The following is a 15,599-nucleotide window of genomic DNA, read 5'->3' on the forward strand; positions in this document are numbered from 1 at the left end:
TTTAAAAATGAAGGAGGAATAACTAGGCGGGGGAGGGGGTGTTTTAGAACATTTTTTTGACAGCTCTCAGCTGTTTTAAGCCCCGCTCAAAAAAAACAGCTGTTTTTGGCGTTTTACGGGGTAATATCCTCTCACTTATTTTTAAGTGAAAAGAATTAGCTTTCCCTCTTCCTTCCCTTTTTCTATCTCCGATGTTAACTAGCACCGGAATCGACCCCAGCCTGCAGCCAATCAGAGGCTTTGCCGCGCAATCAAACCTTCTCCCCACTTCCACTTGCTATAAAAAGAATTTCTCCCCTCTCCAAGTTCCGCGCGAAAGCCCTCCTAGCTTGCAGATGATTTTATATTTCCGCGCTCAAATTCTAAAATCAGCTGATTTCTCACAGACCACCCCATCTCACCACTTCTACCCCTAAACTTTTACTCAAATATAATAAAAGGAATTTTATAGGCTAAAAATATTACATTGTAAAAATTTAGGGAAAATTTTAAAAGAAGAAATGATTAAAATGATTGTTTTAAAAAAAATAATATAAAACATAAATTATGATCTAAAAATAGAAAACAACAAAATTTTCCCTCCCAAACTAAAAATTTCTCAAGCTTGTACTGGCCGGGAAATTTTTGGCATGTCACGTATTGCAAACTTATTTTTTCATTTTATTACAGCAAATAAGCATATAAAACGAATTTTTTTCTGCAAAAATACTAGCTATTTTGTAATATATTTGTGGGTTATGGGCCAATTTACTTTATAATGCGCTAAAAAAGCCAAAAAATTTTTTTTGTATTGTATAGGCCATCAGCTGAATTGTTATTGTTTGTCTGTGTGTGAGTAAGTTTGCTTGTCCCAGCACGTCTCGCCGGCCTAGCTTATGCTGCAGACCAGCTGTTTCAAATGTTGCCAGAAGAACTTTGATAAAAAATATATATTATGTTATAAAACGTAATAAAAGTACATTTTCCTTAGCTTTGATTTTATGTGTTCCAAGAATCTAAATATACGAAAAATATATTTATTCAATTTTACAATTTAGGCATTTTTTGTAATTGTAGTTTCAACCTATAAATATCGTTTTTCACCTGAAAAATTATTATGAGCCTTATTCTAATCTATAAAAAGTATAAATTTCATAGCCGAGCCATTTTGGAGGTATAAAATAACGTAAGAAGACTAGCTGAGGTTTGGTGAAGTAGATATTTTTAAATTTTGCCATATACAGCCGAAAACTTCTGGCAACATTTTAGAAATTATGAAAAGGGGAAAGCGACAAAGGGGGAACCGAGGGGAGATTCCTCCACTCGATTTTCCGTCAAAAATTTTTCAGATCTCGCCAAACCATGAAAATGAGAGGACGTTAGACGGCGGTTCTCCAAAATTAAAAACTACACACATATCATAGAAATTTTTGTGATGGGTGCCGAGTGATAAGATTTAGTGATTACGTGAAAAAATAATCACTGAACATTACAAAAAATTAACAAAAGTGAACGTTGTTGTAGTTATATTAAAAAATTCAGGTATGTTTAACTTTTTTTTATATAATTTGGGGACTTGGATAAAATTTTAGTTAAAAGTGTTAAAATCATTTGAATGAAATTTATTAGAATTAGTTTATCATTGTAGAACCTTCCATCAAGTATGCTTATTAAAATTTATTTTGAAGTTCTAAAATATTAATTTAAAACTAATTTGCGAAACGATAGTCGTTAAGTTAGTGTTCATACTTTGATTATTTTCAAAATATACTTTAATTAATGAAATGCTTTTTATATTGACATAGAAATTAATTCTTTGTTAGGTATTTAAGCTTATGTAGTGTTTTTTTTTTCATTTTGTGCAGTTCAGGACGAGCTTTTTAACTTTAAAATTTCGGCGAACAAAAAAATAATGTTTAATTTCAATTTTTGATCTCAATTTTACGTTTAAAATAATAAGTGTTTAAACGATAAGAATAATAAGATCCCCCCCCACCTCAAAAAAAAACTAAATTGTGTAACAGTGAATGACCCTTTTACATACTCATAAAAAAATCCGCTTAAATATCCTATTTTTTTCAACTGGTTTCCTTTTTAGCTAAATATCTGTTTGCCTTACAAATATTTTCCAACGAACTTTCATAGTTCAACTTTTTGGTCAACTTTTAAGGGGTTAGAAATTTTAGAAATTGTTTAATTTATGTTTTTCCTCCATTCAGTGGTTACATTGATATATTAACAACAATATAAAAAATACTTTTTATCTAGAATGACCGGAAGACGTGTGAGCCGTGGGGCCGAAAATCGGCGGAGTTTTGGCGGCAGAAATGTTCCCACCATTCTCAGTAGAAAACGAAAATCGGACGAAGATGACATCGCTCAACCGGTGAGATTTTCTAATTTAACTTGCGAAAAAGTGCATGGCAAATGTTCTTATTTTTACTGTTTTTATTATAATTTAAGAAACTAAGTGCAACCTAATCAATTTCTAACATGTAGTTTTCGTTTTAGGATATTCAAAACTACTTCAATGTGATCCCCAAGTCCTCAGAAAACATGCAGCCATCCGCTGCCTCCAACTGTCAGACCGTTATCCGCCCATCTAGTCGTGTTCCCCTGGGCACAATCGCCTTGTCGGCGGACGGCAATGTTATCGCCGCCGCCCAAAGTAACGATTCTCCCGCCTCTCCCCCGCTCTCCGTTTCTATGGACCAGAACGGTATGAAGTTGGCGGGCAGTTTGGCAGAGACACCGACTGGACGGCGGAAACAGACCTTGAAACGCCAGCGAATGCGGGAATCTTGGAGCCAGTAAGTTTCATTCACATTATTGTCATTATTTCATTCCTAAAGAACATAGTCCTCCTTGTTCTTATAATACTCCCTAGTTTTGATAAAACGCCCTTGAAAGCTTTAGTTTAGTCTCGTATAGTACTTAATTGAAAGTCAGTCGTCTGAAATGATAATTTGGCAAAAAGTTTAATGCTTACGTCTAAATAGGCGCCCATATTTATTTTCTGAACTAATTTTTTATATTCACACACATAGACTAGACATACACATTTCGTATATTTTCAAGTTGATTTTAATCGAACAAGGATGAATATGACCTCATGTAGCGTAGTAATAATACTTAACCTTATATACAGAAAGTATTAAATGGAAAGGTTTTTTTTTGCATAATGTGAAATTTTTATTAATCACTAGATTTGATAGACATACGTAGTACATACATATATGTTTGATTATAGAGTAGCTGCGCTACCATTACTGGGATTCTTCCTTGGCATCTGTATTTCCATGTGATATATCCTAGCTAGCCGGCAAAATTAATGGCTTATAGGTGTGGAATAGAATAGGGATATTATTATTTGGCGGGTTATTCCATATTCCTTTTTAGTACCTACACTGAAGCTACTCTATAATAAGGATCTTTGGCAAAACGTAAAAATTCCTAACATCTTTAAAAAGAGATGCTATTGTATATGTAAGCTTTTCACAGTTCTGCATCTTGTTATTGCTGCGCTACTAATAGAGATAATCATCATTGTTGCATATAAAACTGGTGCATGCACATGTATATGTAGATCTAAGATGAGCAGATGTATTTTTTTTTGGGGGGGGGGGGGGGAGATATGTTAACCCTTTCCAATTTACACACATACTTAAAAATATATTCCCCTTGAGCATTATAGGTTTAGATTTGTAAGAGTTTTTGGGGTTAACATCCTACATTGAAAAGATTATTGTATAAAGGTCTGTTTTGATTGTAAAAAAAGTATTACAATAGGAAACAATGTTAAAACTAAATATACAACCTTAAAATATTTTTCTTGGGTGCGACAGCTGCACAATTCTAGGGCGACTTGGCAACGACTTTGATAAATTTTTTTTCGGCGGTGGCTACATTTGTCACGATTTTAGTAACCGCGGCTGCGGATTGTTTGAAAACTGCGGCTGTAAGCCCTGTTTCTTTCCTAAGACAAATATTTTAGTCCCTATCTGAACAATCAATCTTTAGAAAATGGACACAAATTGTTATCGCGAAAAGACACCCCCTTATCAAATTTTATCTAGCCTAACGTATTTTTCCGCAGTCGATTATCAGAAAAGCTAAAATTAGGTCAAGATTTATGCAATTTTAGATATTTTAACAGAGGAGAAAGTAAATTAGGAATAATAATTTGTGAAAGGTGTGATTTTATGTTCTAATGAAAGCGAGTTAAACTAGGGCAGATAAACAATTGAATCAGCTGTTAATTTCACAAAATTAAGTAAACATTCATTCAATAAAATCAAATGAAAATGTAAATAATGATAGCTTATAGCTTGCGATAACATTGTGTGATTGTGTGTGTGTGTGCGACATACTGACATTATTCTTATTGGGTCAAGCAGTAGATTTACAACTTTTATCTTTATAATTTGTTTATTTTCAATCAGCTGATACAATGCATAAAGCATATGGAGATTGCTTCGCGGATTTTTTTTATTATCCCGCCTTTTATAATCTTTACAAAACAATTATATTGGTCTATAAAACACCTTTCCCTTAATTTTAATTTACATTTTACCATGTGAAATAAGAACAAAAGAATAATAATTTGTTCATATTTTAATGATAATGACCGGTAAAAACCTTGGGATGTAATGGGAGCGGATGTCGAGTTTTTCACGGCTTAATTGGTAATAATCAACCTCCAGTTTTGGGCAAAAACAAAGGATTTGTGGTGGGGGCAATTAAAAAGAGTTGTGCTGTTGCTTGAATGAATCCCAGTTTTATTTCATAGAATTGGGCAATGTGTTTTATTTAACACCAACTTTTATTGCTTCAATTTCAAATTTTTTCATGCACTACCAGTAATTCAATATCGTTCGCATTTTTTAATCAAGTAAATATTAACATTGTCTTTTTTGTTTAGGTTTCGTTCTTTCATTTCTGAACCCGTGGTGGCGCAAGCCCGCGGGCCCACACCCCTGCCGGACCTGAAATGGGCGGACAAACAGCTGATGTGGGACCTGATGGCTAAACGTGAATCCGGCACCTATGCGAGGATAACCTGTCCCACAATGTTGCAGAGACATCCAGCTATTCAACCAAAGATGAGAGCTATTTTGTTAGGTAAGATGCTTTACTATTTTATAAGGAATATTTCTTCTAAATATGAACTATTTTACCTCCAATTTGTAGGTTAAACATCCCTCTAAACATCCCCATCTTTTTAGATGAAAAATGTAGTTTATTATGAAAAATGACAAATACTGAATTGTATACAAAATTGACAATACAAAATATATTTAAATGGAACCATTAATCCCCCCTCCCCTCCTCCTACTGATTTTACTGGCATGCGAGCATAAGCTTGTTAAAGAGATTGTATTGACTATTGATTCATGCCTCAATGCTTGATTTTGTTTACAACACCACCCCCATAGGCCACCCCTCATACCCTCTCCCCTAAATTTCGATACAACCATTTCCCCCCTACTTCAACACCCAATATGTTATTTTTTTCATAGTATAAACTTTTAGTTTTATTTACGTGATGGAAATAAGTATTATAACAAGGATAAATTTGATTAAAAATAGCGATTTTCATTATCTTTTAATGCATTTATTGTCATTAAATTACCAGGAAAAGCGTCGAGAAAAACTATTAATATGATTCATGTTGAAAATCTATCTCATAAACTTCAGACTGTTTTCATGAATATTTGTCCTTGCAATATAGTTTAACGTATTAGTCGAACTGTCGTTGGGCTAAGCCGAAATCAGCTGATATTTTCTATGTACTTTGTGGGGTTTTGAAAAATGCGGGAAAACTAGAAGAGGAGGGGGGGGGGGGGTGTATGACAAACAAGGGATTATGCAACAAAAGATAAAGCATATTCATTCAATTATTTTCTGTACATACAAAAAATACCGCTTTTCTAAATTTTATACAGTTTAAAATTTAAAAAACTTAATTAGAAAAGCTGCAATTGATAAAATAAAGAGACTTTTATTTGAAATATTTTATAGATTGGCTGATCGAAGTTTGCGAAGTCTACAGGCTACATAGAGAAACCTTTTACCTGGCGGTAGATTTTCTGGACAGGTACCTCGGCATTGCAGAACCTGTGCCCAAGAACCGGCTCCAGCTTATTGGAGTAACCTGTTTGTTTATTGGAGCCAAGCTTGAAGAAATATATCCACCTAAACTTCAAGAATTTGCTTATGTAACAGGTATAAAAATATTTTTACTACCTACTTCAATTTTATATAAAAATCCAAAATATATTTTTAAAATCTTACAAATGTATCGATTCGAAGCGCTATTATAATTGGATAGCCCAATTTTATATTAGTGTTATTGTATTTTTCATTAAATTTTTATTTTTATTTTTATTTTTAGATGGTGCCTGTACTGAAGCAGAAATCCTAGCCATGGAATTAGAAATATTAAAATCCTTGAACTGGTCTCTCTCCCCAATGACACCCAATGCCTGGATCCGAACCTTTATGCAGATCTTCGCCACCAACAAGCTGCCATCCCAGGTTGGGCGCCGTGCCGCGGCCCAAGCCTTTGTGTCGGCCAATATCAACAAGAGCTTTACCGTGCCGGCCTACAACGGCCTGCCCTTCTCTAAGGTCATGCAGCTGATGGACTTGGTGATGCTTGACTTTGGCTGTCTCGACTACACATACTCCGTCCTAGCCACAAGTGCCCTGTACCACATGGAGGGAGAGAGGGTAGCCCTGGCTGTTTCTGGTTACACCTGGCAACAGATTGGCCAGTGTGTCAGCTGGATGAGCGCCTTTGCTTTTGCCATTCGTGAGAGATCCCCTCTGCAGATCAGGTCATTCCATGGTGTTCCCCCCGAGGAGTCCCACCACCTTCAAAATCACGTTGTTGATCTCAAGCTTTTGGAACGTGCCACTAGCAGGCTTGCGGCCCTAGCCGACGGCCGTCTGCGCGAGTCTCCCGACCCAAGCACACAACGTCAGCTTACCGGTCTGGACAACACCCCGCAAGAAACCGAAGGCGATATTATGTATCCGCCTCAGGTTGGTAGCTTGCTACCGCCGGCGGTGGCCAACGCTGTTTTGCCTGCCAATTCGGCTCTGTTATCGCCTCCCTTGGATGGTGATTTCTGGTAGCAATTACTAGAACCCTACAGCATTGAGCAGTTGCTTATTTAAGGAAAATAAGAATACAGAACACTTGCATTACTATAACTATACAGAATAGTTAGTTTTAACTGCTCTTGCATAACTTATCACTGCACACGCTCACACATATGCTGTAGGGTTTATTTATCCAAAGAGAGTATAAGACTGCTGTACTTTACTAGTTTTGTTGTAGTTAAAGTGATTCTGTAAAACTCTCGTGCTTATATTTATATTCAGCTGCTTTTTTTAACATAAAAAAAAACCAGTTTCTTTTTTTAATACATACAGACATACTAAACCATTTTGGTCAGATATCTGCAGATAGTAATATAGAGTAGCTGTGCTACCAAAAATTTGTCCCACGCGACATTTTGAGAAACCATTGTTTAGTTTATTTAATTTTTAAACTACAGGGTGTCCAACCATACTTTGTTAAAGTTGGACACCCTGTAATTTGTAACATCTGTGACTTCAAATGATCTCAATCAATTGTTGTTAGGTTTATAAGTTGATTTATAATAACAAAGGAAACCATTACGCTTAATATTAATTTTTTTAGTTAATTAATAATTTCTATTATATTAAATTATCTTTTTTATATATAATTCTAGCCAAATAAGTCTCTAAATTGGCGTGTTTTGTTCCAAGTATTTTAGGACATATAGTTGTACATAGAAAATTATACAGTAGCTGCGCTACTCATAATTTAGTTTTATTAAATTATTTGTCAAATCATTACAAAAAATCTGGATTAAAAAATTAAGAAAATTATATTCCTAGTGTTTTAAATTCCTAGATTTTTTGTTTGTTAAGTCTCTAAAGCCTCGTAGTTTTTTTCCTGAATTTTTTAGTTGTTAAAAATTGTTATTTATTAATGTATCCAATATGATTGGAAAATAAAATCTCAACTAATTTTAGAATCCAAGAAAAACCTTGAAAATTCCTTCTGTTAAACCTGTATTCTTTCAGAACTAAAGTAAAATTATTGTATTATGGCGATTTATTTTACTTTGAAAAAGTATGCAATATTTAATTTTAACACTTATTGTCATAATTTTTTTTTATAAACTGAGGCTTATTTTAGTTATGCAATTGTTACCATTTTTTAAGACTTAAAGCTCGTTTTTGTATGTATGTGTTTTAGCATTTGACGAAATCCAAAAAAAATTTCCGGTGAACCGATTATTGACTTGTCACATGTCCTGTTTTTTTAGGCTTTTAAAAATCCTCAATTTTTTTAAATTTTCTTTGATAAAAATCAAGACAAATTTAAATTACTTTTTTTATAATTCAAGGAGCGGAATAAATAGCCTAAAACCAGGACAATCATATCTACTTATGCACTATTTTTACATGTTTTTTCAAAAACGAATTACTATTTTCTACAATAAAACCTGAATTTAAACCAACCGGCATTATTGACAGTACAATTTTTATAGTTTTTAGTTTTTTTTCTTCTAAAATACGAGCTTGTATTAATTAATTTTGTATTTGTTTTTACAACTGTGACTTAATGTTTTTGATTATTTATGTTGATAAATAAATTATAAAGTGTTAAATGATGTTTTTAAATTGATTAATAGATGGATTTTAGTTTATTAGACTTTTAATGGGATTATTCAGAAGATTTTTTATGAACTCGAAATTTTCGCTACTAGACTGGCAGTCGTAGAGACTGTTACGAGATCTTAAGCTTCAAGCCAAGAGACGGCTGGATACTATAATTAAATAAAAAATTTATTAGTCGAGATGCTTCCGTTCTTCTTGTTGTCGGGAAGGTGATAGGTTAGAATCTTATAAAATGATTCTTACTGCTGCAATGCCAGGAAATGCCTGGGCCAAACCAGGTGCAACCCATTACCATGTACAGTAAGGATTCTCAGAAAAAGTTTGTACAATTAAAGGAATGGTTGCCAGAACTAAATAATTTTGAATCTATTTATCATTAGTTGGATGTTGCACCAGATTTTCATGTACTAATTTAATTATATCCCCCATCCAGCCCCTTTAAACCCATCCCCGCCTTCTCGTTAATCGAACTGACCAATAAATGATGTCAATATCAGCAACCCAAATTAGCGACGAATTTCCCTTATATATCCACGTATTCTATATCCATTACAATTTAAAACTATTTCGCGTATTCATTCGAATCCGGTGGATAGGAACCGGTTCTCATCCATACGAAAAAACTATGTCTAGCATCGTATTATATCCAGTTTTCTACGAATATAAAAATGTACAACATAATAACTAGTAAAGTTCTAGGTTAAATGCAGAAAAGCTTTGCTATCTTAAAAACAAAAAGAAATAAAATTATATAATATTATTATTTAAATTGATAGAATATAAAAATACAATAGAACAAAATAATTAACATAGATCACAATATAGCAATTATCAATACTAAAAAAATTTAATAGAGGGCGCAGCTACTCGTTTCCAAGGTCCTATATCCGTCTGGCTGATTGTAAAGAATGGTTGTTCTTGTTGTAAATCAATCAAATTTAAAACTAAATGAGTCATCATATGCGATAATAATGACATATTCAAAGATTTATTGACAATGAATCTAAAACAAGTCTTTAAATTATTCAGCATTACTAGATTATACATTATACTTGCTGTTCTTTTATCTAATATGAATTTGAATAGTGATAATCTAGAGACACATTCTCTAGATCGGGCAATAGGATAAAACTGGAAGAACAATCCGGCCATGGTAATGGGTTAAACATTGTACTGATTTTGGTATTAAGTGAATAAATCGCGAATAACAAAAAATAAACAAATGTATTTGTTAACTAGTATTTCTTCCTTAAGTTTGACGGATAATGGGGCTTGTTTGATAATTTAGATATATTATATATATTCAAATATTAATAGCTTCTTATTGCTATGCTTATTTTAAACAATTACATCCTTGTTTTGTTTACGAATTACAACAACTAAAACAAAAATAATCTCTAAAAAATCAGATAAAATATAGGACACTTTAAAAACATCTATACACTATATAAGGAATAATTAATTTAATCTAATGACCGGTAAAAACCGTTTTTGAGCTGTATTTCATTTAATTTCATAATCCTAATTATAATTTTTTATAGGCGACGAAGCCATAATAAAAATTGGTCTTGTTATTTCCTTGAGAAACCATCATATTCTAACAATAACTTTTCCCTAGTAGATAAATATATTCAAAATATATAAATCTTTGAGTTATAGATAGTTTTCAAGTTCTTGTCATAGTAGAGACTTTAAAAGGCCAATCTCTGAAAAACAGACAAATAATCATGGGGTTGGTTGGGTAATTTTGTCTATTATCATTGGATATGTATAGCAGTTATCTTATCCCCAAATATTCCTGGTATGATAACATCTTCAGGTTATTACTGGAAACGTTACACATATGTCTGGATTATAACAATAATTATAGGAGTTGGGGAATGTAATGACCCATAAACAGTATCAACTTATAACTGACAAGGGTCTTGCAATCAGAGAGTTGTTTGTCTGTTATACTATAAGGATGTTATTTTAACTTATTAATAAAACAAGGATGACAATATCCATAAAAGCGAAGCACTGAAACGGTAGGACAAACGGACATTAACACTTGTATAGTGTCAGAACTGAATAATCATAATATAAATGTATAAGAGTCAAAGCAAAATTGTAAGTAAATTTGTTGAAAAACTGCTTGATTCAAGATAATGATTATGGACATACTTACATTTTCAGGACTTGATTATACTTTGTTGTCCCAGGAATCAATATACCAAAAATCAGATCAATCGGATGATTAGATCACATAAAAATTAAATAAAAAATTCAACATGTTTAAAATGAACGTACGGACATTTTGGTGATGATTATAGAGTTGCTACGCTTTCTAAATCGTACCTAACTATTAAAGGAATCACCATGCAAAATCGATAGGACAATTCTAACATGCCTAAATTAACAAAAAAAGCTATCCGTTACGGACGGACGGACGGACGGACGGACGTACGGACGGACCGACCCTAATTATAGAAAAGCTTCGCTTTTAAAAACAACTTTAAACTTTAAAACACTGCTGCTATATCAGTACAGTAAATCAGTAAATGTCATCAAAGGGTTTGTTGTCAATCTGATTCTTAAATCTGTTTTCATAAGATATACAGACAAACGAACGTACTTCTATCCTACCACAAAAATGCTAGGTATATTTTGAATATAGTTTTCCTGATATTTTCCGTTCATTTGGTTGACAAAAACCTCTGGTAAGAATTCAAATCCTTCCACAACATGTTCGTATGGCTGAAATTAAACAAGGATGATTTAGTTTTAAGGTTCGAATCCGGTAGATAGGAACCGGTTCTCATCCATACGAAAAAACTATGTCTAGCATCGTAATATATCCAGCTTTCTACGAATATAAAAATGTACAATCATAAGATTAATCGGGGCTAAAAAAAACTAGTTTTAATCTTATAATTGTACATTCTATATCCTCGGAAAGCCGTTTATAATACGATGCAAGAAATAACTATTCCAGTATGGCTTCGAAACATATTAATATCCGCTGGATTAGAACTGATTCTCTGCCATACTAAAAAATCACGCAAAGCATCAAACTTCAGACAATATTCCACAAATATTAAAATAAAAATCATAAAATTAAATCCAGTTTTGTTAGCCAGGGACTTTTGCCACTCGGGGCTAACAAAATCTTATATGTATTTTTTTACTTTCATAACCGTGGAAAGCTGTCTATAATACAATGCGATAAATAACTATTACCTTTAAGGCATTAAAGCTTTCATGAATTCATAGATGATTTTAATCAAGAGTTTATTACCAGAGCTGGATCTTTAAATCATTTCAATGGTGCGCCAAATTGGGATGCGCCGAATTTCAGCCAATCACAGCGCGGCATTTCGTAAAATGCTGTGCTCTCGTTAGTGAAAATTCGGCGCACCCCGATTTGGCGCACCATTGAAATGATTTAAAGATCCAGCTCAGGAAGGCAGGGGACATTTTGGTATAAATTACATTAGTACCCAATGTTTTATAACTTCATTAACTTGCTTGTTGTATTAAAAACCTTAGGTACCTTTTCTGTAGTGTGGTTGACTAGTTCAAAACTAGTAGTGTCCAAACGTTTCAACCAGTAATTTATCATTATTGGGTATGTATACAAAAGTGTCGTCCATTATGAAACTTTACAAAGTGTCTTAAAAAAAATAAGCCATGTGACGTCATAAAAATTAGGGATGAGAGAAGAAGTGGGAATTAAAACCTCTAAAAACGAGTTGGATAATCTCTCATTTTTATGACGTCACATGGCTGATTTTTTTAGACACTTTGTAAAGACTCGTTCATTATTCTTTCTTTAAAGATCTCAGTTTTTTAACCACCCCAACGTCATTGTTCAAGCCATCCTTTATTGTAGAACCGAACAAATTCGGTTCAGGTTGTAAAATTCCTTTACCTTAATTTTCTCCTCTTTGAATAGCTTGACTAAAGCTTCCCTAGCGTCCTCCCACATGTGGTAGTATCTGAACAATACAAAATAGATATAGCTATTTTCAAAAAGGTATTATATGTACTATAAAATGCACCATTTTTTTTATAGAAATCAAATAACGACGTTTTTACCAAAGACAGGCCACAGGAAAAACTTCCAGCTCTGCTCAACAGATACTGGTTAGAATGGGTTGTACTTTTTAACGAGAGCTTCATATTTGTCTATGGTTGGTTTAGCGTTATTTTCCTGGACACACCTATCCTCATCTAGAGACTAAGAGCGAAACAACTGCACCTAGTTAACTTTTTTAGTATTAGAAAAGTAGTGGGTTGTCTAAAGCTCAATCTATTTCTATATAAGAAAAGAAGACTATGGGCGAAGCCATCCACATTCAATAAAAATATCATCACATGTTCACTATTTGAAGACCAATAACCACCACCACGCATATTAAAACATAAAAATATGTATGGTCGATAAATATTGAACAATAACAGTTGGCAATAATCCAGGCAGGGAGGGGACATTGGACTGGAAATTTCACTGGTACCCAAGGTTTAATAAACACCTCTCTCATTCGTTGGCTGAAAAATTGTGGATACTTTTATTAGATGTTGATTTTCAAGAAAAACTATAGATATATTGAAGAATATTTTGTTTATCATCATTGGGGATATATAGACTTTTATCGCCCGTTGTCTTATCCCTTAAATCCCTGAGAATAATCGCTCGTGACTTACGAAGGATTTGCTATGGATAAAGGGATTGATGTATTGTTTTAGGTGAGCCTCACAGGGTTACAACTTCCCAGAGGGCTGTAATAAAGGTTAAAGAGAAAAGAAAGAAGTTTGGAGTTAATGCCTATTTTTATTGCAAAACTGTTTTGCCCACGACTTTTATGCTAGTACAAATCTGTGACTAAAGTTAATCTACCTGCCTTTCTTCCCCTAATATTATTTACTAAAACGAGAAGAAACTCGCAGATAAGAACTGGGAGGAAAATTAATTTATATCCCATTGTCCTATATCTTTATGACTGAGTATATGTCTTATTGATTTTAACTAGGGGAATAAAATACTAAAAAATTTTGGCGCGCCATAATTTTATTTGTCCTCCACATATGAGGGTTTGAAGATAAGCGTTTAGTGTGATGTGCCAGTTTTTGCAGGAGTGTTGAGTTTGAGTCCCGATCTAAACCAAATTATAACCCATTATGTTAAGATTATTAAAGCTGCTGCCATACAATTCGCATGATTTAAAATGCCTTAAACCGCAAACAGGAGCAACCCCATAACAATTAGAATAGGGGGTCTCCAGGTGCAAGGTCGTGCAATCAAAAGAGCTGTTTGTCTGAATGTTTACTTTATATGTAAACTATATATGATATATGGATATAATTTAAGTGACATATGTACATATATCCATAATAAACTTGGAAAGATGGGGGGAGGGGAGTATGGTTACTCAAACCATGTAAAGTTTTAGTAAAATAATTTTAGCAGGTGTTTGAAAATTCTCCACCCACCTCCCATTATCCCTCCCCCTTTATTTCCATAGGGGAATTAAACCATATATATGCACAATTATATCCATAAGTAGCGCAGCAATTATAAACTGTAAAGAGAACAGTAAATTGTAATAAAGATATAATAAGAATAATGTTACTTTTGTGATAACTGGCCTGTATAGGTTTGTTAGTGCGCACGAAAAAAAAGTGTGTTTATATGTATATTGAGTGATGTTCTTTGTAAGCAAGCTAACTTTAAAGTTTTGATCGAATATGACGCAGGGTGTGACATTGAACATGAAGGGAGGGAATAAGGACTGTAAATTATACTTATATCCAACGATTTACATACACATTTTTCATTTGCTTACACAAAAGCCTTGGAGACTTGATTGGCTGGTTCAAGCTAAGAGTGTCCAAGCATTTCATACAATACTTATCAATTTATACAAGGGTTAATTTTGTTTATTAATTTATCTACTTACATTAATTTTACAGATGTACCTACGGTTATTAGACCCCAATTTGCAGAGAAGTTTCGCAGCTGATAAGCTTTCACCCCTTTTCCCTTGTCTGACTAAAATTTCCCCCGCCACCTTATCTCATTAGAGCCCCGAGTTTATGCTCCAATTTATCCCCTACAGGGTTCACCCTCCTAACCAAGGAGTTACTATTCAAACGTTAGAAAATGAGACATTATTGAAAAAAATATCTTTTTTAATTTTACCTTTTGGAATAATTCCCCGTTTTCACAATTATAGAGAAACAGAAATAAAACTCTCTGATTGATTTTAGACAGTTGTCCGCGGAAACATAAATTTAATCCCTTTTCTGATAGTACAGTGATTGATTTCTTGTATAGCTTGGTTTTTGATCAATATGGAAAAAGATTTAACAAATATTAACAACCTTTAAGTACATTGTCATTTTTTGTTGCACTTACAATTTAGAAAATAAGTGATGTTCCTACTGCAAATAAGTTATTCCGCAAATATAAAATAAGAAAATCTTTCATTTCCACAAAAAAAGACACATTAATGATGATAGTTCAGAAGGAAATAGTAAAGGAAAATTTAGTTTGCAAGGACGTCGAAGCCTTTTTTTGAGGGATTGGGGGTAAATAAGAAGTTTCAATGGTTTGATGGGGGTAAACACCCCTTTATCCCCATCCTTGGACGTCTATGTTAGTTGAAAAAACAATCATTTGACAATTTTTGGGGTTAACAGGGAAAGGAATTTTTATTTGCTACTACGGTAATAAGTTTTCGTTTCTAATAGTTTTACGAAAGTGTACGAACACCTAATATAAAATTTGGATGATTCCGACATATGTGCTTGACCCGCCTGATAAATTAAAATGTTTAATCGTGTAGCAAATTGATTCTTTTTAACCAGTCATTTGCAGCATGTGATAAATTTAAGCAGAAAGTTATTTATATGAGTAA

The 15,599-nt window shown here is 33.3% G+C and overlaps 3 protein-coding genes across 4 annotated transcripts in view; 2 read left to right on the forward strand and 1 right to left on the reverse strand.

Moving 5' to 3' along the window:
- LOC145322438 (uncharacterized) overlaps positions 1-15,599 on the forward strand; it is a 442,211-nt gene that overhangs the window by 378,505 nt on the left and 48,107 nt on the right. The window lies entirely within an intron of this gene.
- Positions 1,247-8,690, forward strand: CycE (cyclin E). Of its 2 annotated transcripts, XR_013880692.1 has the most exons (7): positions 1,247-1,521; positions 2,248-2,365; positions 2,491-2,789; positions 4,901-5,100; positions 6,001-6,204; positions 6,374-8,330; positions 8,453-8,690. XR_013880692.1 is itself a non-coding variant. In XM_080164426.1 (6 exons), exons 2-6 carry the CDS (start codon positions 2,249-2,251, stop codon positions 7,117-7,119), a joined length of 1,566 nt encoding a protein of 521 aa, XP_080020552.1. In that variant the 5' UTR covers positions 1,247-1,521; position 2,248; the 3' UTR covers positions 7,120-8,690. The 2 variants fall into 2 exon arrangements, 1 of the variants encoding a protein (XP_080020552.1); XM_080164426.1 differs by having other exon boundaries at positions 6,374-8,690.
- Positions 11,317-15,599, reverse strand: part of LOC145323076 (prostaglandin reductase 1-like) — a 65,321-nt gene continuing 61,038 nt past the window's right edge. Inside the window, exons 13-14 of the mRNA XM_080165457.1 lie at positions 12,611-12,677; positions 11,317-11,436 (exon numbers count right to left, since the gene is read on the reverse strand). Of these exons, the coding sequence (XP_080021583.1) occupies positions 11,317-11,436; positions 12,611-12,677 (187 nt within the window). The remainder of the gene's footprint in view (positions 11,437-12,610; positions 12,678-15,599) is intronic.

The sequence above is a fragment of the Acartia tonsa genome, chromosome 6, assembly GCF_053477335.1.
Source record: "Acartia tonsa isolate MP-2025a chromosome 6, ASM5347733v1, whole genome shotgun sequence".
In the NCBI taxonomy this organism is placed as follows: Eukaryota; Metazoa; Arthropoda; class Copepoda; order Calanoida; family Acartiidae; genus Acartia; species Acartia tonsa.

What these genes read in the sequence shown, in the direction of transcription:
- CycE (XM_080164426.1), top strand. Translation starts at nt 2,249, where the DNA reads ATGACCGGAAGACGTGTGAGCCGTGGGGCCGAAAATCGGCGGAGTTTT. An exon ending in GATGAGAGCTATTTTGTTAG is followed by an intron (nt 5,101 to 6,000) that starts GTAAGATGCTTT and finishes AATATTTTATAG; the next exon opens with ATTGGCTGATCGAAGTTTGC. An exon ending in AGAATTTGCTTATGTAACAG is followed by an intron (nt 6,205 to 6,373) that starts GTATAAAAATAT and finishes TTTTATTTTTAG; the next exon opens with ATGGTGCCTGTACTGAAGCA.